Raw genomic sequence first — 21367 nt, 5'->3', positions numbered from 1 at the left:
GCATATACATATGTGAATCGCATGTCAAATGAACATGCACACATCACATTTTGAGTTGTGATCCCCTTCCGATTCTTATATCGAATTTGATCCTCTCTTGGAACTACCGCATGGATATGAGTACCATCTATGGCGCCAATGCAATGCTATGACATATATTGACAATTAAATGGCCAGTACATATAAGAATATAAACATTCATATCTTGAGTTACAAACATGTATCATATTAACATATTTACCTTGAAAAAAGGATAGTATTTTGGGTTCTGTGCAATCTCTATCGATATCATATTGACGTCTGGCGGTCTGATTTTCTCCTTAGCCAGGCGTTGCATTGCAATCAAGACAACATTGAATGTTTGACTAACGGTTTCTCCTGAGTGATTGAAATGATTTTGGGTGTCCCTATTACTTGAACCATTCCCAACAATCCATAGGAACATTCCAAGCTGTTCATCCACTCGGATGTTGGTCGTATCTTTCAACCACCCCCTATGTCTAACATAGTCACATAGGTTGAGGAAGACATGACGTTCCATCCTAAACTCTTCATTGCATCTGTTGGCATGCCCATTCAATACCTCATGCATCATGACAGCACCTGAAAATACACTATCCCTACATGGTTCCCGAATATATACAGCATCACTCAATAATTCCATTCCCATGTGAATGATCGTATCTTCTTCATCACTAGAAGTTTGACATAATGCATTTGACATAACTGCAATAAATAAACAATTACTACACAATTGAAAACAAATAATTGTAAAACATAACACGATGACACATCGTCTCAACCCAAAACACATGTTCAACATTACACACATCAATAATATATAAAAAATAAAAAAAACTATGCATAAATAAAAGCCAAGTCATGCAATGTATCTCCAAAAGTAAAATTACACACATCAAAAATAGATTCTCGAATCCAAAATTATCAAAAGTAGAATTCAAACACAACCTCAACTACTCCAAGGCATCTAAAAGCCAAATCCTCTTCACAGGCTCTGCACAGACAAACAACTCCCTCCAACTAGGATCAGTACACATACGACTAGTGGCCTTCAAATATATCTCCTTTGATATATCCGGTATGGAGGATATCACCGCCTCACATGCACTCACACTGAAATCTCGAGGACAAGATGCACCTACCCCACCACGAACAGGAGATGTTACAGAAGTACTGGATGCTTTCTCAATTTTCATGGATTAATACTTCCTATACAAGTCCTTCACGTGTCTATCTCCCCTATTAGCGCTCTTTTTTCTTCGTCCCGTAGGTGTCCTATCAAGACTTCGTTTTGTGGTGGTCTGAGTTGGAGTATGAGTATCCTCATGAAAGGAGTCATTCATGCTTATATGCACCGGGGTACTGGGGGAGTGAGAGACTTGCTCAATATCAACTGTATTAACAGCTTCGATGCCATCCAAATCTTGAGCACTATCAACCCCTAAGTTACCTGTAGCATATGCATCCCCAAATACCATGCTCAAATCTGGCCAATTGTTTAGTCCATACTTCTTGTATTTCAACCAACCTGGATTTGCCTGCATAAGCAGTAATTGTATCACGTATATGTACTACTCATTGTAATCTAATTTTTAAATAATTCAACTAGCTAGTGAAATATAGTGTACCTGTATTGCCCTATCCCATACAGACTCATCATCAACTGTGACTGCTTTTGTCATTGAGTTCCACCCAAATCCAGTTGTGTCAAGCAGTCTCTTGAACTGTTGATACTCTTGTTTCAACTTGTTCATCTTATTGCGTAACTGTTCTCTCCCGACTGGACGATTTAAAGCCTGTTGAAATTGCTTTATAATGTTCTCCCATCCAGGTTTGTTAAATGAATTACCGGATTTGTGACCATTTTTTACAGCTTCTTTCATTGCTTCAATGAGAACAGTGATCTCAAATTTTGACCACTTAATGGCAGGGATACTACTTCCAGACATAATAGCTAGGCATTATAAGTTAGTGTAAAAGTTAGCATACTGTGACAAAAAAAAGACTGAACACTAAAAAAAGAAATAACAAAGATTATCTTGGAGAGAGATAATGGAAAGACCAATAAAACCAAGCAAGGTAACAAAGAAATCAAGCATAGGAAAATAACAAAGATATTAAGCATAGGAAAATAACAAAGATATCAAGCATAGGAAAATAATAAAGAAGCAAGCTTCCATTGCCTGATGTTTTGCAGTGAGTCGGGGCGTTTGCAAAACAATAATATGCTAATGGTTCTATCCTTTATGATGCATATAGTTGTAAATATGGAGTTGCTTAACTGGCTTTCTATTTATGCTGATGTTCACAGGTATGGGATTGACTTGGCTCAGGGAGTTCTAGAATTGCATTCGAAAGGGACACTTATTTTAAATCTTAAGCCCTTCAACTTCCTTCTTAATGAGAACAACCAAGCAATGCTGGGTGATTTTGGGATTCCTTATCTACTGCTTGGGATTCCATTGGCAAGTTCAGATATGGCTTTGAGACTGATTCATGGGGGTTTGGATGCAGCATCGTGGAGATGTTGACTGGAACTCAACCCTGGTGTGGGAGATCAGTGGAGGAAATTTATAACTTAGTTGTGTCCAAGCATGAGAAGCCACAGATTCCAAGTGGCTTGCCTCCTGCCATTGTGAATGTGATCAGTGGTTGTTTTGAGTATGACTTCCGGAATCGCCCTTTAATGGCAGACATCTTACATGCATTTAAAAGGTAAGTTATGCCATTCCTTTTGATAGAAGGAAGAAGGTCTGGATGTTGCACATTTGTTTTTTTCCTTGGGAGTGGGAGTGGGAGTGGGAGTGGGAGTGGGAGGGGGAGGGGGAGGGGTAGGAAGAGAAAAAGAGAAGAATGTTTGTCATAATCAGTAATTTGGGATTTTAATTGAACTTACAATGATTTTGACTTAGCTATGATCTTCTAATTGATTCTGTTTTCCTTCCACTGCTTGCCTTTACTGTTGCATATGCAAGCTCTGGCTGCAATGCATGCTAAATTGGCTCCATGTTGAGATGAAATTATTAATCTTGATTAAGGATAATTGATTTACAGGTTATTTGTCAGGGGATTGTTTTCCAATTTTAACTGTATCTTGCTCTGTCTGCTGTCTGCCCTTTGGCTTTGTTTGGTTTCACTGAATCTATTACATTGTTACCTGGGTGATAGATTGTTGTTGGTACCAATCCATGAATAAAGACAACTCTCTGGAGCTATAGGCATTAAGGGGGAAATAATAAAGTATTTATCCCTATAATGTTATTTGGCAAAACTATTAATTCTCTCACTTCAAGTTTCTATGTCAGATTTCATTAACACATCCATGAAGATGGCATGATTAAAGAGGAACAAGTTTCTATGATCTCTCACTTCGTTTCTGCACGATCTTTGCTGTCTGAACTTTGTAGTTGGGGAATTCATGTTTAACATTTTCCATTAAGAAAGAAAGAAATCAAGCAAACAAAGCAAGGAGAAGAGGAAAAAAAGGTTCCAATACCTCACTGTGATTACCATAGATGAAGAAGAAGAAGAGGTTGAATAGAAGAAGAAAAGAAGAGATAAAGAAGAAGAACGAGAAGAAGGAGAAGAGGCGAAGAAGTTACCTGAGATCTTGGGTTCGGAAGGGGTCACGAGCTGGGTTCGCGCTTCTCTCCTCTCTGCTCTCCTCTCTCTGTCGCAGAATGTCGGGAACTAATGTTAGAGGAAGAAGAAGAACGAGAAGAAGGAGATCTAATATAAAGTTACCTGAGATGGGTTTTTCGGAAGGTCTCTTGGAACAAGCTGGATTCGCCGACTGTCGGGAACGAAGGTTGGAGGAAGAAGACGAACGAGAAGAATGGAGACCTGAGATGGGTTTTTCGGAAGGAGGGAAGTGGGTTCTGGCTTCTCTCCTCGCTGATCTCCTCTCTTTGTCGCCGACCGTCGGGAACGAAGGTTGGAGGAAGAAGAAGAACGAGAAGAATGGAGACCTGAGATGGGTTTTTCGGAAGTTCAGATATGGGTTCTGGCTTCTCTCCTCGCTGATCTCCTCTCTCTGTCGCCGACCGTCGGGAACGAAGGTTGGAGGAAGAAGAAGAACGAGAAGAATGGAGACCTGAGATGGGTTTTTCGGAAGGAGGGAAGTGGGTTCTGGCTTCTCTCCTCGCTGATCTCCTCTCTCTGTCGCCGACCGTCGGGAACGAAGGTTGGAGGAAGAAGAAGAACGAGACCTGAGATGGGTTTTTCGGAAGGAGGGCAGTGGGTTCTGGCTTCTCTCCTCTGCTCTCCTCTCTCTGTCGCGGACCGTCGGGAACGATTGTTTCAACAGATATTATTTTGAAACGAAACCCACCGACAGAACAGGGAGCGGGGTGTTTCGTCAAATCACTGATTTTTCGTTTTTTATGTACTTTGAGTTTCAAAAAAACAGGAACGGAGCTTTATAGAACCAAACGGTTTTTTGCGTTTTTTGGTTCTATTAACACTCAAAAACGCTAGAAACGTTTTTTATGAACACTACCAAATGGCCTTTGAGTTCATGAATCCGACTCACCTTGGGATTTAAAAAACACAAAAATAAAACAACTTTTTTTTTTGTCAAGTTATGGATGAAAAGGATCGATCTAGTGAAGATATGGTGATAAGTGATCACTTTAAATTGTGATTTAATTTTTCAACACTGAGTATACGTGTCTCAATTATAAGTGTTGGAATAATACTTTAATTCATTCACCAATCAAAGAAGAAAGAACTTTTTCTTTTCTTTTCCTTATTTATTTTCTGATGACTTTTGGGTAAGCCATTCTCAGCCATTGAACCAAAGATGAGACAAAACAACACCACCGGCCGCCACCGTTGAAAACCAATTAGGAGTAGTTACCTTGCAATTTTCATGCTCCTTTCATTGACTTGACACCCACAAGGCCACACCTACTTAATTCCATTTCATGTTATAAGAAATTTCATTGTTGAGGAGGAGTTCAAGCACCTATCACTCCTAGATGAAAATGGTTGATGCTTTATCTAGTTCGTATCCGGTGTTGAGTTGTTTTATGGATCTTCTTTTGCTTCTTTGCACTCCTAGATTGGATTCTCAAATTGATTCAAGTGAGATGATCAGGAAAGAAGAAGAAGATGAAGATGATGGTGAGTCTCCCCAAGCAATTGTTACAGCCCAAGAACACTTTAGGCAAGTTCAATGTATTCGTGGACCATAGATCATAAGTTTCCATTTGCTTTAAAGTCTTATAGATGATTATGGATGATGGATGATGGATGATGGATGATGGATGATCTTACTGGGATAGTATTTGTGTAGTTTAATAGTTATTTTTCCCACTTTTAATGCATCTATTATTTGAATATTTCTGATTTGAGAAGGCAAGTATAAGTTTGATTTGTAAAACTTGTTTGGAGCTATTGATAACAGAGATTGGATGCTTAAAAGCTACAATATTACATATGGACTAGTCATGCAGGTTCTTTTGAATATCTGTGTTAGAGGTATGAGATGAAGAAGTCTCTCTATGTATACTTCCATTTTTTCCTTTCTTTTTTTTTTTTTTTTTTCTATTCAAGTCTCTTTTGGATTCGGCTCCTCTATTGCCTGGTGTGGTGTGCAGTGTACATTCGGCGGCTGTTAGCACTCAGGCACACATCACAGCACACGGGTGGACATCCAAGGGGTGCACAGCCTTTGGATGTGTGCCACACACCATAAGACGCCACAAAGGAGCCTCACTCATCTCTTTTTTATCTATTTCTATGTGACCAAACACAGTCAATCTTATATAAGACTTTGCTTTTCATCATGACAAACAAACATAGCCTAATGTTCGGGGTTCATATTATAAGGGGTTGAATAGGTCATTTTTTTGGGTAGAAAAATATGATCATATAAGTGAAGGAAATTTTTAAAATATAAGTAGAGAGTTGCTCTCAGTATAGATCCTTTCCAACATGCCTAGCTCCCTAATGTGTATCGGATGGCTGGGAAGACCCGAGCACACACCCCTAGATCCACTCAACCATTGATGTCTATGCACTGGGGGCGTGAGAGAGGATCCTGATGCGAGTCTCCCCACCCGAGCAAGGCTCCTCTATTTTGCAATAAAGATGGCAATGCAGATCCAACGCCCTGAAACTCTTTGGGGCATAGGCTCGTGTATTCGATTCCATGCCAGGACACTCCAAGACGTTGGATTTACGCTACCACCTCTATCGCGCAATAATGGAGTTGGGTCACACTCACTCCCAAGTCCCAACCCCACCAATCCCTGGAATTATGAGAAATAGAAATGAAAAAATGGACTTCTTATTTTATCATGTGAGCTGGAACCGGGTTACAAGAATGCGACGTGGCAACTTTCAATTGTTGATGCGGCGTTGCAACATCCGGACTAGTGAAGGAGGTGTGGTCCACTAGTCCAATGGTCCAACCAACGTTTAAATTGGATTTCCCGCCAGAAATATTACTTCAGGATCACTAAGCCGCCATGTATAAAAGGCGACTGGGAATCGAGATTCGAGAAAATCGCCCATTCTGTGTCCATTCAAGCTTTAAATCGGATGCTCAAATCTAGATCTCCTGCTCGAAAGAAGCTGCAATTGATTGAAGAAGTTACGATACAGTTCACAGTCGTCACATTATCTATCTTCTGCAACTGTCGAAACAAGCTACAATTGATCGAAGAAGTTACGAATTACTATACAGTTCAGAATCGTCGCATTCTCAATCTTCTGCAACTGTCGAAAGAAGTTGCGCTTGTCCGGATCTCGATCTATCCTACAGTTTAGTTTAAATGAAGTTAAAGATCAATAAAGCATGTGATTTGAGTTCGATTTCAGTTTTTCCTCCTCACTCCAGGTTCGGATCTGTTAAAATTGGTTATCTGCTTCTTTTTCAATAGTATCGTATCTTGTTCTTTTTCTCCTCATTTTGATCTGTTCGCAGGAGAGAAAATTCAAATCCAAGGCCTTTGGCAACGGATTCGGCTTTGGCCAAAACTCAAGGCTATCAGCTCCGATCGCAGCAATCACAGCAGTCGTTCTCGCAAGTTTCATCCCAGATTGGAATGTCGTCTCAGCTCTCTCAGAATTCTCTTGATGAGATTCTAAATAATGAACAGGTAACGATTTCAAATTTGTTTCACTTCTCGAGGATTGTAGGAAGAGAACAAATCAGTGATTTGAGATTCATCGTGGATAAAAGATCTTCCTATGTTATATATTCAATATTCAGTTCTCTCTATATCGATTTGATAGCTCAGATATTGTCTCTTTTGCTTTGACATTGACCTAAATAAATATTGAATTTTTGATGATTCATTCTCTGCTTTGAAGAACTTCTGTATCTCTATATGATTATTGTCATAAGTTCTGTATCTCTATATGATTATGTCATAAGTTTGACTGAGTTCTAGTGCTATTCACTTCTCATTTCACTTTTATCCCTTCTCTGAAAATTTACTTTCCAAACAAAATGGAGAAAGAGAACTGTAAATATCCAACTCCTAATATTTCAGAAAGCCACCAACTTCTAATTCTGGAGGAACCTAGAAACAAAGTATTCTCATTTGATGTCGCTCGGTAATAGTTTCTGCGGATCTCCAGGGATCTAATTCCTCTTTTTTCATTTTATTTATTGGCAACTCTCTCTCTCTCTCTCTCTCTCTCTCTCTCTGTGCGTGTGTTTTACTTACCTTGTTTGAAGAATAAAATTGTGAATAATAACTTTAATAATAATGCTGATACAAGCGTTCCCTCTTTGTCCCACTTATGAAAGGTTCTGTTTTAACTGTTAAAAACTTCCTTCTTCTGCTCTCATTTTCAAAATTTCTGAATGATTGTATTTTGTTGCTTTCTCATTCTTAATAAAAACCGCTGGCTATCAATGGCCCCGAAAGAAAAGAACAGAAAGGAAGATGGTATTTTATTGCACCATATTACCTCCCCACACCCCCCCCCAAAAAAAAAAAAAAAAAAGACTTGTATCAGCAGCAGACAAATAATGAACGTCCCAAAACCTATGCTTTGGAAAGAAATTCTTTTCCATAGTTGATCTCAATGCAGTATGTAGAGGAGCCGTGGGACCAAGTTTATTCTTATGCTTGTCTACTATGTTAACGATGTTTTAAGTGCTTGTATAAGTCATAGTTTGTTGTTCATTCTTCCCAGAGAGGAATTGGTATCAAGGCCAAGTTTATCCCCCTGCTTTGTCTACAATGACAAGCATTTTTGTCGTAAACTCACTATATTTCATATAGGTTTTAACATTTTTGGATTTCTACATCAATGCGTCTTGCCTATTCTAAATAATGGACCAATTATAAATGATTTTCAGATCGATCTGGCAAAAGGAGAAAAAAAAAAAAAAAAAATCTCTATTCTTTTATATAATAAATATCATCTAAAAATTTAGGCATAGTGATGATTTATTTTAATCAGCAGAACTCTATGTATCTCTCTCTCCCTGTCTCTTTGTTCTGAGTTACTAACTTACTTGATATAAATTTTCAATATTTTTTTTTCTCTATTAATTTTCTTCTTACACAGAGAATTGGATCTCAAGAAAGGAAGAGTTCCATGAAGAGGGTTTCTTCCTTGCCGCCAATTGCATATACACGAGATGAATCTCAGATGGCATTGTCAATATCTTCCAACAACCCTGCACGCAAATTGAGCTCTGTTTCAATTCCAGATCACAGATGTAATTTCTCCAAGATACTCCAAATGATTCACTGATGAAGTTCTGAATATACATGATTAAGTCTTTGTTGCAATTCACCCAATAGGTCAGGTTGTCAATGAGCTGACCTCTCACTTGAGCATGAGTGAGGTTTGTTGTGGACTGTGATCTGAGGCTTAGCTCTAGATTAAACTAATCTGGCTAAATGAAGATGAGAAAGCTGTGGTTGGCTTTACATGTCCCTTTATATTCTCACATATATCATATGTTATCTTCTAGTGTATTATGTTTAATAAGTTGGTTATGGGAAAAAAAAAAGAAGCTTCTTGCTTAGTTGGAGAGAGTGAGTATTTTTGAATGGCAGGCTTTCATTTATGGTCCTTCTAGACCAATATTTTTGCCAAGCCTAAGCTGAGGTTATCAAAATGTAAATGAGGCAGGCCTGTGCTATGTGCCATAGGCCATGCCTGAGACTAGATTGGAACCACAAGCTGGCAAAGCTAAAGTCAGCTGGAATATGACCCAGAAAGTGCTCAGCCATCAATTTGAACTTAAAACATTTTAAAAGGAAAAAGTATTGAAAAATGCTTGCAGAAAGAAAAAAACACACCTTATTGCTCTGTTTTATCGAATTGTGTAATGCTATGATTCATGACTCATAGGTCAAACCATCATATAGTGCTAGTATTCCTTACTGTATTTTAATGTTTCTTAGCTCACTTGAGCTTGTGCCATTGCCGATGCTAGTTCATTTTGCAAGGGTACTGATATTGGTTTCCCTGAACAGGTCAGGTTTCTGAAGAACTTGAGCAGCGGATTGGAGTGATGGAAACTTCACTGAGAAGGTTTGTAAGGGACCTGGATGCTGTTCAGGGTGATATCATGCAAGTGAGCAAAGCAATTAAAGAAGTACCAGGAAGGGTCATTGACTCTGTTCATGGTGATATCATGCAAGTGAACAAAGCTATTAAAGAAGTATCACTGGAAAGTGAGTTTTCTTCTTTCTTAAATGCTGGAAACTCCATATGGGAAGGGACAAATATTTATCCATTGTAAAGCTGCAGTCAGTGGTTACAATGTATGCTGCAACTGCCATTCTTTGCAAATGTGTCTGTTTTAAGTTCTTAAACCATATGGAGCAAAACCTAAATAATGAAATGGAATCAGTGATTTCCAACAGCTCGTAGTACTCTTTTTTTAGGTCCATTTCCTTATCAAGGTGAAAATGACATTTCAAAAACTAAGCAAGCATGCTTGTGCAGTTGTGCGGAACAAACTGTAATTCTTCAGAATAAAATATGGGAACTTATATTTTCATTGACAAGGAATCTCATGGGAACTACGAGCAGTTAAAATGCATAAAACATGCATCTCAAATTTCACAACTCCATGGCAAATCCACCACCGAGAAAAAATATTGCAACTCCTTGACACAACATTTGGCTAATTAGTTCACATTTGTCGTCTGTTCACCTCAATGCTAAGCCCCTAGTAACTAAACAAAAAACCATTATTCTGAGGAAAACTTCAAAAAAAATATCTTTTCTTTTTTTTTCAACAATGAGGGGAGAAAAAAATAAAGAATTATAAATTTTGGAAAATAATCAGACATTCAAAGAACATAATTAATTTTGTATTGTGATTCCTCTTACAGTGGAAGGCATAGGGCAGAAGTTGATCATTCAGGATAACTCACTGAAGAAAATGGTAACAAAAGGAGATTCTTTCTGTTAACTTTCTTTAATTTTTTGTCCTTCATAAATCCATGAATGTATCCCTTCTTACAACTGAAATGAGATGATGATAACCAGCTTAAGGGACAGGATGATATCAAAGCCAGCCTCGACGAGAGCTTGAGCTCAATTCATGATCAATTGAAAAAAGATTTGCACCAACACAAATTACAAGAGACTGTTTCTGTGCTTTCTGCTATACCAAACCAGATTGAAGGACGATTACTGAAGTTGCAAAATGAACTTAATGAAGCCTTCAGTAAAGAAGTGGAAGTGCGTATGGTACTCTCGTGAAGATTTACTTTCAAAATTTCTGAACTGCTTCAGAATTTCTAGCATTTTGTTTTTTTCGAATCTGAAATTTGGAAAGAAAAAAATTGAGATGGAGGTATGCAACTTATTACACTGTTCTTTTCTAGTGCAAGCTCTTTTCAAACTCTCAATGTTGAACCCACTGTTTGTATAAGGTGCATGCCTTTAAAAAGTTGAATTAGATGCTTGGCATGGGAGAGTAAACAAAAATGGTTATAATTAGTTTTTTGTAAATAAATTTACCTCATAAGAACTCTAAAATTTTGAAGAATAATCTTGTTCACATGTTTTCTAGCCCTATTGATGGAACTCCTTCTGTGTATCCCATACAGGCAATGTCCAGTAGTATAAAGGCTCCAAACCAGAGTTGTCAGATACTCACCAGTCAACCACCAAAGGTAATTTCTTTCCGCTCGTGGCATGATGTCCTTCTATTTTTTTTTTTTTTTCTTTTATGCCCATCAGTTCTACATTCCTTTCACTTAAGAAGCTTTTACACCTTGTAATCCAGAAGAAAGGCCGTCGAGCTGCTCAGTCTCAGAAAGAGCAACCAGTAACCGAGTATGTTTCTGAGGCTCACATTTTCCTTTTTGACCTTGATTACACATGCAATTATATGACGAGGTTTCATCCAACATAGTGGAAGGGAAGGTCACCTCCTCAGGAATAACAACCTCCCCCCCCCCCCCCCCCTATAAAAAAGCCCTGAAAGGGGGTGGTAATTCACTCAGGTATGTGAGTGAGTGTGCATGCATGTTGAAAAGGTTAAGCAATCTGAAGACCCCTTAGGGAGAAGACTAGAGCACCACTAGATTGCTTTCATTTTGGTGAATTGAGGATTATACATTCAATATCCTGCGTGTTAGTTGACTTAGGGACATAGCATCTAGATGCAAACTACATGTAAGAGCCTGCAAAGCAGGTGGCACAGCCATGGGGCATTTGAAATATCCAGTACCAACGGATGAGTTATGTTGACTTTTCAGAGGGCATATGTTGGTCAACTTGCATATGCAAACAAATGATTTGCTTGTTGATTTAAGAAAGAACTGTTTGGTGTACTTTCATTTTATCCATTTTCTTGGATTTAGCTAATGACCTAATAATCCTAATAATGATTTCTAACAATGTTGGAGCATATACAGTAGTTACGTTTTTGGTTATTTTTACTTTACTGTTTTATTTACATATTTTCCATTACCTTCTTTAGCACCCAAGAGAATATACCTCGTCCCAGTCCAGTGATGCCTTCAAAGGTTAAAGCACAAGAAAATCTGAACCCAAAGACAGAAACAGGAAGATGGAAGTCTGTTAAACCACAAAAAGCAACTTCCTCTATTAGAGAGGAAAATACAGAGAAGAAACGGGAGGAAAATCACCTCATGGAACAGGTATTCTTACTAATAATTTATTGGTCATTGAGGGTGCACGTTTTAATCCTTTGTGTTAATTAATCCATTAAGAGTGTGAAAGAGGATAGGATGGCAGTAAGGTTGAACTGAATAATATTTTTTGTTTTATTCTTTCATGGATGATATTATTTCTGTTGTGATTGAAAAAAAACCCCGAAGAACTTTCTTATGGCATAAAAGAGCAGTAGGATACAAATAAAAAGAGGAAACATGTAATTTGACTAAAATTCTAACCGTGGAGAAGTGATTTAAATTTTAGTAGCTGTTCTCTGGGTACCATGGTCAATCCTGGGTGGTGGCTCTATTAGACTGACTCATGGTTCAGTGTGGTTGGGTGTAATAGAGGTCCTAGTGGGGGGTTGTATTTCCATTGAGCTGATCTACTTGAGAATTGGTTTGGGACTTGTGACCTGGAAAGGTTATGATGGAGTAATAATGGAAGGCGATTGCGAAAACTGTCATAACCTGAATGTCTTACACTTAAAGAGTTTAGAGGAGCCTTGGGAGTTCCCTCATTTCATTCAGTTAATTAGGCAGCTTGCATCCAAGTAGACTGGATTGTATCTTTCAATGGGAGTTCCCTCATGTCACTAAGCCTGTTTGTGTTCTCTTTAACAGCACCAGCGAGCAGTCAAGCTTGTAGAAATAGTTCACTAATAACTTTTGAACAATGATCTCTCCCCATTTTCAAAGCATTATTAGCTTTCATTTATACTATGTGTGTCTTTCTTCCCCTCCCCCTCCTTCCATGCCTGAAGTCTGCTATAGCAACTAGTAACTTCTATTGCCACTCCATTCTACTTCCTAGACATATTACCACCGTATAATATGTGGGAGAGCCATTTACATCAACTGACTTGAGCTTGGGTAATTCAGGAAAAAGAATGGAGAATAGTTATATCAGATGAAGATAATGATGGAGGTTTTTCCTTCTTGCTTGAAGAAAAGAAGTCAGGTAAGTAAAACAAACTTGGCTTGTGGATTTTATGTAGTCCATGTGAGTAGTTGTCTATGAATCTCTTTTCACCAGAAACCATAACGTGCATAAGTAATAATAAATAAAAGGTTAACTGGCCCTAGTTCCTTTCGGCTCTCAGATGCCAAATCAACTTAAAATCCTTGAGAAAGGGAGAGTAGCTAACCATAGCCCAGGCAATGACTAGTTTATCAACTCAACTAAGCCATGATTTCATTGGCAGTTTTGAGGTAGAGTTGATCTATTTATATTATAGGCAATGGATTAGTCATCACCCAACTGACTAGTTTCTAGTCATAATATTTCTCCTCGGTGTCCTGTAGTTCTTTTGTTCTCCTTAATACAGTTAAGCAGTAAACATGACCCTCCCCCCAGTTTCTTGAAGTCTGATTAATCCTGTCAGTTAGTTTTATCATTTTTACATGTTTGAAAACATACATGGTCTGACTTTATTACTATCCTCATTATGAATCTTAACTATTATTTAAAGCTTAAGATGATGAACTGTATTTATTCATTTTGAAATATATTGAAACATGTAGACTAGTGACATAAGAATGAATATTATGATTTAGAGTTTAAAGCTTTATTAGTAACCTTACTACTGAACTGATTGATCTCTATTCTTGGTGAAGGCACAGGAAGCTATTTGATGGAGGAAACAAGACAAGAAACAGAGCAGATTTTGAGGAAAGCCAGGAGAAGGCGAAAGAGAAAACTCCTAAATCCCATAATTTTGAACTGAAGGTAATATGTTGGCAATTTGCAACTGTCATTATTTCTTGCTTTGCAAAGAGATGTATTATGATCTTAGATTGTGCCAATGATAACCTCCTATATGACTTTTATGGACAGAAAATTCAAATCTGAGTAATGCGTGCCACTTCAAAACAGAAATGCTTCTGAAGCATTCCTCGATTAGAATTTACCTACAGTGGGTGTCATACTGCAATTTGATCTCATTGGTTTGGTTCATCTCAGTGAGTTTCTAATTTTCTATAAAAAGATGGAAATTGCAGTTAGGTGAGGATTGAGATTAAATTGTAGCTCTTTTTTAGAAAGATAAAGAAGAGATATTTTGTTGCCTACATGGAGTCATGGATGCGCATTTCCTAAAGATTTATGCTGTGATTCATCGCATGCAGACTTCAGAGCTGTACTTGTTGCTTGCTACCTGTAGTTCCATGGAGGGATTTTACCAGGTCAGCCGGAGTGATTTACCCCATGGGCCTGGGCCCCAGCCCAACAATTTTATATATAGGCTTGAGCCCAAATCCGGGCCACAGAAACCGTACTGGAGTCACTGGAGGTCGAATTGTTGAGATGTTACAGTCCGATCTGGTCCTTTTGTTTTATTTGTGAGGAGCAAACGGCATAAGGGAGAGCACCACTGAGGTGCAAAAAAATAGTATCGTATAGGATTCAGGGAACCTTTTTTCCTTTATATAATAAGTAGGGGTGTCAAAACCTAGCCCTAGCCGATAAAACTGACTAAAAAAATCTGGATCGAATCATACTGGTTCTTATTAGATTGGTTTTGGACTGAGGTATATTGGGACCAGCTGAAAACTTATTCAAATCGAACTGACCAATAAAAAAAAGCAAATAGAACAGAAAAAAAAAATGATTATGAGATTATAAATTGGTGAATTGATTATCCACTTTTTTCAATATTAGTGAGAATATTATTTATTGTAATGGGAATTGTTGAAAATCAAAGAATATGAGGTTATGAATAGAGAAATTGATTTGTAAATTGTAACAATGCTTCCATTGATTTCCACTTGTTCATTACACAAAATTAGTTGGATAGTTAAATAAATGATTGGACAATAGGGTTCATTTTGTGATTTTAATATTAATTATCTTCTTAGTATTTAGTTTATCCATCGGTTTTAATATTAGTTTTCTTTCTGTTATAATGATAAACCATTATTTAATTATAAATTTAAAGTATTTTCGTCAAATCTTTTGTTACTACTAGTTTTGAATGTAAGATTTCATCATGGTTCAAGCCCGATAATAAATCGATCTAAACCGGTTTTAACCCAACATTAAAAAATCGAAGTAAATCAAAACCAAAACAAGACCGAAGCCAAAACCAACTGAAAATCAAAGTTCCTCAATAGATTGATTTTTTTCTCCCTCATTCCTAGACCGAAATCGATTCAGCCGGATCAAAACTAAACCAAATCGACCGATTGACACCCTTAATAATAAGCTTAGGGTCCAAAACATTGGTAGGGATCAATTCATTTTATTATCAGTTATGTCCATTTGATGCCAATACCAGTGCCAAGATGGATCGATAGTATTAGTTAAGTGAAATTAATATTAAAGGTTTTGGTTAGGGCAAGAGAATGTTATCCATTTGTGCAGCCACCAAACCAACACACAGACCAATGGAAAGTCATGCAAAGGCATCTTCAGCACAATTTTTTCTCATCCGCCTATGCCTATGTATAGACAAGTGCAAGTGGGTATTTTTTTCTATTATTTCCGTAGTTAATTATACAATTGTGTCATAAGGATAATGAGTATGGTTATTGAATACAACAGGAGGGAAGCGTCTCTTGGTGTGGTGGTGGTTGTCGTAATAAATGGGGTTGGCTAAGTGGATCTTGCTCTCCAATCAACAAATATGGCTAATGATTTTTCTTTTTTTTTTTTGGTTACAACAAAGAAATTTTTGATTGAAAAACTGAGTATAATATCTAACTAGGAACAAAATGAACAAGAAAAGTTAGAGTAAACCATCAAACTGAAGCCCCTTAGCTAAGAGATGTGCTTCCCTATTAAAAGAGTGAGGAACATGAGTTTCATTAACAATAGAAAACTGAGAACTAAAGAAAAAAAATTCTTCTACAAAAATCATAGATGCTTAATATGAGGACATAAAAAGTTTAAAACACCATTAATGGGATTTACAATAGCCAAACAATCAGAAAATATAAACCAAAGCATTATAAAATTTAAGCTCAAAGCCAGTAAAAGACCATCTCCAACAGCATCTTCCTCGATGGCTACTGCAGAAACACCAGTACTGACTTAACATTTGGCAACAATAAAACTTCCCACATTGCTGCTAGTAATCACACCCCTACTTCCTTGCCTCAGCTAAGCATTCCACCACCATCAAAGTTGATAATGTAGCGTTTTTGGGGCAGATAGACAAGCAATGAGAAACAGTAGGAGAACAAGGCTGAGACTGGCAAGAAATCGGACTAGGAGAAATGCAACCTTCTTCAATTAAATCAAAGAAACCAACTATAGTGCTCCACAATTCAAGGTCAATGTGGTTGTAAAATGACCCTATTTTTGGTTCTCGAAATCTGCCATAATAAGGAAGACCACTGAATGTTAAAGTTAGATTTATTAGGCACATCTTTAAATTTTCCAGAAAGAAAGTTGAGCTATTTTTTATGACTTGATAGTCATGCGGTTGAAACAGTCTCTTGACATTTTCAGGGTAAGGCTGCGTAGTTCTCATTCCTTGGATCTCAGACATGCGAAAGCCTCGTGAGCAAGTAGTGAGCAACCAATGGTTAGGGTGCTTATTGAGGCTTTCTCAGCCGTTGGATGCTTATTGTCGTTCATTGCTCACTGCTTACCGCAGGGGATCTAGACTCTCTTTCATCACCCAAATTTCTACCATGTGAAAAATTTGGTGAGATCCAAATTTGTGGGCAATTAGAGGTTAAGGTCCACTACTTTTTTAAAGTTGAGCTGTTCTTTAAAAGTGCACACTTTGAAAATTCTAGGTATTAATTCTAAAGTGAGAAACTAACAATCATAGAGCCACAAAAAAGATAGAGAAATAAAGTATGTATAAAAATATATTCTTATGAATTACACAATGAACATATTGGCTTAGAAGCAAGATTCCTATTAACCAGAAGTTGTTTTACAGCCAAAATGTTAGTATTGCGTCTTGAAAAAAAAAAAAAAACTTGATCTTGGTGATAAGATTTAAGATCTTTTATTTATTTTATTTTATTTATTTTTGGGGGGGGGGGGTGAGCTCGACGGTTTCACCTAAAAGTATGTGAATTTGAAACCGAAATTGAATTGAGAGGTTTATACCGAAATCACAAAACCGTTTAATAAATGGTTCGGTTCAAGTTTTAAGATTAAGACCGATTAACTAAACGGGTCGGTTCGGTTCTAACCATTTAACCTGTTGATTTCAAACCGAATTGACTCCATGAAAATCAAACCGTTTATACCGTCAAAACCTTCTCATTTAATCCTTATAGCAATTTAATAGAATAAGGGGTTAATTGATGTGCTTTCAGTGCCTCATGCTCTTTAATTTTAGAATACTAATGATAAGTTGTGTTCGTTAGCAACTTTGTTTGTATTTTACTTTCTCCATGTAATTTTTATTCTTCTGCTTGGTTGTTTGGTTGTTTTAGAAAAACATGATGGGTTTAATTTAGGGAAGAATTAAGGACCATAGAGGTTGTCTAACAGTCTATTCAGTACTTTACTTCTATTATGTAATTATGTAGTTAAATCATTGCTTGTTCAATGCCTCATTTAAGTTGATACAAGATTGAAGCGTTTATCAACAAAAGCAAATTTTAGTAAGCATGCGAATAAACTAGCAAACTGATTGCTAACTGTTTAGAAACCATATGGATTAAACCGCGATCAAAACCGTATAAAACCATGAAACCGACATCATTTAAAAACCATGAAATTGAAACCGTTTACTAAATGGTTCCGGTTTCATAAAGTGCAACCCTTTAGTAAATAGTTCAGTTTTGATTTTAGTCAAATAAAAGTGAACCAAACCGAATCATACTATATACATCGAAACCGAACCGATTAACACCTATAGTTTCACCCAATAGATCGTGGGAATAGAAGCATTGCCACTCAAATTGAGAGCGGTATAGTACATGCATATTTGTACCCATATATTCGTTATACCTAACATAAAAACCCTAGGCAAACCTCTCACGGATCCTGCTCCTTTGGTGCAACACGGGTGGCAACGCATGTCTGACTTTTTGAAGCACCTTGAGACGTGCACCCATGTGTTGGGACCCGCGCTTGAGTGCTGCAGGTGTCAAATGCACGTCGCCACCTTTGACATCGCCATCTCTGTTGTGCCATAGAGGAGCTCCACCCAACCCTTCACCCCAATGCTTAGAAATAGGCGTAGATTAGGAAAGGCCTCAGGCTCACCAAGTCAAAGTTTTTACCAATGGCCTGGCATGGTTGTTAAACAGTTCAATTTAGGTAACGGCTTAGTTCGATGCAAGATTTTATCAAAATCAAACCGCTTAATAAACAATTTCAGTAGTTTCGGTTTTAAACAACTTTATTAGGATTTATTATTATTATTATGGGAAGAGGAACCCTACCTGTCCTTGTTCCTTTCCCTAAAACAGTCACTAGTTTCAGAGGCAAGGGCATCTTTTCACAACCCCTAAAACTAGGGATTGTATCTGGGTGTGGGAACATTGATGGGCAGCATTCTATCTCCCTTTAATTTTTTTATTCGAGTGACTTATTTCTCTTTTAATTTTGTATTCAAAATAGATCTCAATTTAACATTAAATATAATTGTTTATTCCTATATTCTTTTTTGGTAATGATTGTAAGGTCTTTTTCTTTGATCTAATTCATTCTATTAAGAAAAAATCAATAAATATCTCTATGGATTCTCCTAATCTAATTTTTGTGTATACTAAATGAGTTCTTTCGACTGATTGCCTTTCACCTGAGAATAAGAATGATTTTGAACCACAGACTACAAGTGAACTCTGAAACAACAACCTTGTTGCCCTACTATTCGAACTGAGGGTTCTCCCACTCGTAGTTGATTTTAACTTTTTATTCAAAATGTCGGCGATCTTTGAAAAAGAAAGATGCTTCTCAGTCACCTAGGTAGACTTTCTTAGCGGGATTTGTTTATTCTTACATTATTGTTTATTCTATTGTGTTTTAATTCACTATGTATATATTAATCAATTATAAATGGTTTACTTAAACAATTTACTATTGTTTTAAATAGTTCAATTATGTTCAAACCAGAAAAAAAAAAATCAAAATCCATGTGGCTAAATCCATTTAAGTGGGTTTTTAGTGATTGATTGTGTTGTATTTCTTTTTCTTTTACTTCATTGTCAAATTTATGGACTAGATCATATGTAGTTGGGATAAGACTGAATTGTTGTTGGTTCTATTTAAACCTTTTAACTAAGACAGTCTAAAATTTGAAACTACGGTTTCACAATTTGACATGTCAACCGATAAAAATGATTTACCAAAAAAATAAACCAATAAAAATGGAAAATTCTAAACTCCCTCTTCTTTGTTCTTTCTTTTAAGAGCGTTCACTTTTCGCTGCTTTGCTTCGGTGCGAGGCGTGTGAGTCGTCACTCGTGTGAGGCTTCTTAGTAAGATCCCCTCAGAGGGTAAAGCGGTCCAAAGGAAAAGAAACAGAGAAGGTTAGAAGTTAGAACCAGGGTGTAGAGGAAGACGGTTAGGAGTAGTGACTTCCCCAGCGGTTCCTGAATTCTTCCTCTTGTTTCTGTGAAGTCCTATCCAGGTATCCACCAACCCTCCTCCTCAATCTTCAGTCCTCACTTATTTTTATAGATTTTTTCTTTTGTTCTAATTTTTTTGTCTTTTTTTCCCTCTTTTTTCTTTACGATTTGGAAAGAAAAACCATTTGCTTGGATTGATTTCATGGACTTGTGTTCTTCTGCTGCTTCTCCCCCACCCCTAATCCCCCTTTTATTTTCATCTTGTTGGAAGTAATTCAATGAATAGTGAACTAGATCGGATCATTAAATAATATTCATTTGTGACCCAATCATCATTTAGAAGTGGATATTCGAAATAATGGAATTAGAATTGATCTCTGCAACGTTGGAACCCCGAATTTTTTTAAGTATAGCCGGCTAGTGTTAGGAATTGATCTCTCTCTCTCTCTCTCTCTCTCTCTCTCTCTCTCTCTCTAAAACGGTATGATTTTTGTGGGTATGTTTTATTTTTCTCCGCCTTAGGCATCGTCCAACCTTCGTCTATGGCATCTGAATAAGCAATTTCAACTGCATTTAAGGAAGCTAGCAATATCCATATAAGCTGTCGACCATTTCAGAGATTCCCACGATTGCTAAAGGGGCTTTCTAGCAAGTAACCCTTTTTATGCGCCAACAAATCCAAGAACATTGATATTCACAAGAATGGACCAGAAAATTCATGCATATTTAAAAGAAAAATAGCTTTTTCAAAGACATTGATAAATCAATGCTTTTATATTTTCCAATTTGTTCTTCAGTTTGAGTCCCAGTTGGAGTTTCAGTTGACTTAGTTTACGTGAAGCACCCATAGACGAAGCAATTATAGCATCAGCTAAGGGGAGAATTTTTCTTCACACCCTTTCTTTGTGGTTCTCAAATCAATATGTGTTTTTACTGCCTATTCATTACATCGGTGAGTGTACAATGCTAGGCTTCTCTCTCGTCTTGGGCCAAGGGCCAAGGTCTGAGACTTTGGGGTATGCCTGGAACCACCTCGATCAGCAATGCTCGGGGACACACATTTTATTCATCGTTCCAAACAATCAAAGCAAGATGCTGTGACTGCCTATTTGTTAAATTGAAGAGTGCACAATGCTAGGCATATCTCTTGTTTTGGGGCAAGGGCTGAGACTTTGGGGCATGCCAGGCACAATCTCACTTGGCAACGCTTGGTGAACGGTAGATGCCTGAATAATAGTGAATTGAGACATTATTCAATCTGCTTCTGTCTGTCATGGCTTCCGGTGTACTTAATGTAGATTTCTTAAAATATGATTCTTGACTTTTACTTGCCTGTTTGGTATATTGTATTTTATTCAATGTGATTGGTTTTTAGAGGGAATCTATTATTCCTTGGCGTGTCCAAGCTGTTTTTGTGCATATCTTTTGCTGCTATTTCTAATGGTTACTGATTGCTGGTTATATTTTTAGTTGATGTTTTGTCTTTCTGAATAAATAATCGTGCTGTTACTGAATTATTTATTAGCTTTTTGAGTTTTTTTTTTTTGTCTGTTTATACAACCTGCAGCCATTGTTCTCATTATCGGACCATTTTGCCCCTGCATATTGAGCTGTGTTCTGTGTGTGTTCTCCTTATAATTTCTGGTTGTGTTACTTTAATCCAATAACCCCCAGCTGGTAGAACTGATGAAATTTTAATTAGATTATTGACATGTCATTTAGTGTATTTCCTAGTCTTTTTTTTTTTT

At 37.2% G+C, this 21367-nt stretch overlaps 2 protein-coding genes across 5 annotated transcripts in view; both read left to right on the top strand.

The window, feature by feature from the left end:
• Positions 1-4814: 4814 nt before the first annotated feature.
• Positions 4815-14207, top strand: LOC122074434 (putative recombination initiation defects 3). 3 transcript variants are annotated; one of them, XM_042639244.1, is made up of 12 exons: positions 5577-6865; positions 6953-7127; positions 8554-8707; positions 9474-9674; positions 10341-10393; positions 10498-10701; positions 11064-11129; positions 11243-11292; positions 11942-12122; positions 13020-13098; positions 13755-13866; positions 13975-14207. In XM_042639244.1, exons 1-11 carry the CDS (start codon positions 6801-6803, stop codon positions 13862-13864), a joined length of 1338 nt encoding a protein of 445 aa, XP_042495178.1. In that variant the 5' UTR covers positions 5577-6800; the 3' UTR covers positions 13865-13866; positions 13975-14207. The 3 variants fall into 3 exon arrangements, 2 of the variants coding, with proteins under 2 accessions (XP_042495178.1, XP_042495182.1); XM_042639248.1 differs by having other exon boundaries at positions 5646-6865; positions 10498-10692; XR_006138970.1 differs by lacking the exon at positions 13020-13098 and having other exon boundaries at positions 4815-6865.
• Positions 14208-19494: 5287 nt separating this feature from the next.
• The window catches only part of LOC122080325 (mitochondrial pyruvate carrier 1), a 5252-nt gene continuing 3379 nt past the window's right edge, over positions 19495-21367 (top strand). Inside the window, exon 1 of one of the 2 annotated variants that reach the window (XM_042647283.1) lies at positions 19495-19681. The gene's annotated coding sequence lies outside the window, so the exon portion shown is untranslated. The remainder of the gene's footprint in view (positions 19682-21367) is intronic. The other variant, XM_042647278.1, reaches the window with a different exon arrangement.

The sequence above is a fragment of the Macadamia integrifolia genome, chromosome 1 (genome assembly GCF_013358625.1).
Source record: "Macadamia integrifolia cultivar HAES 741 chromosome 1, SCU_Mint_v3, whole genome shotgun sequence".
Taxonomy (NCBI): Eukaryota; Viridiplantae; Streptophyta; class Magnoliopsida; order Proteales; family Proteaceae; genus Macadamia; species Macadamia integrifolia.
This window is presented reverse-complemented; position numbering and strand designations above follow the sequence as displayed.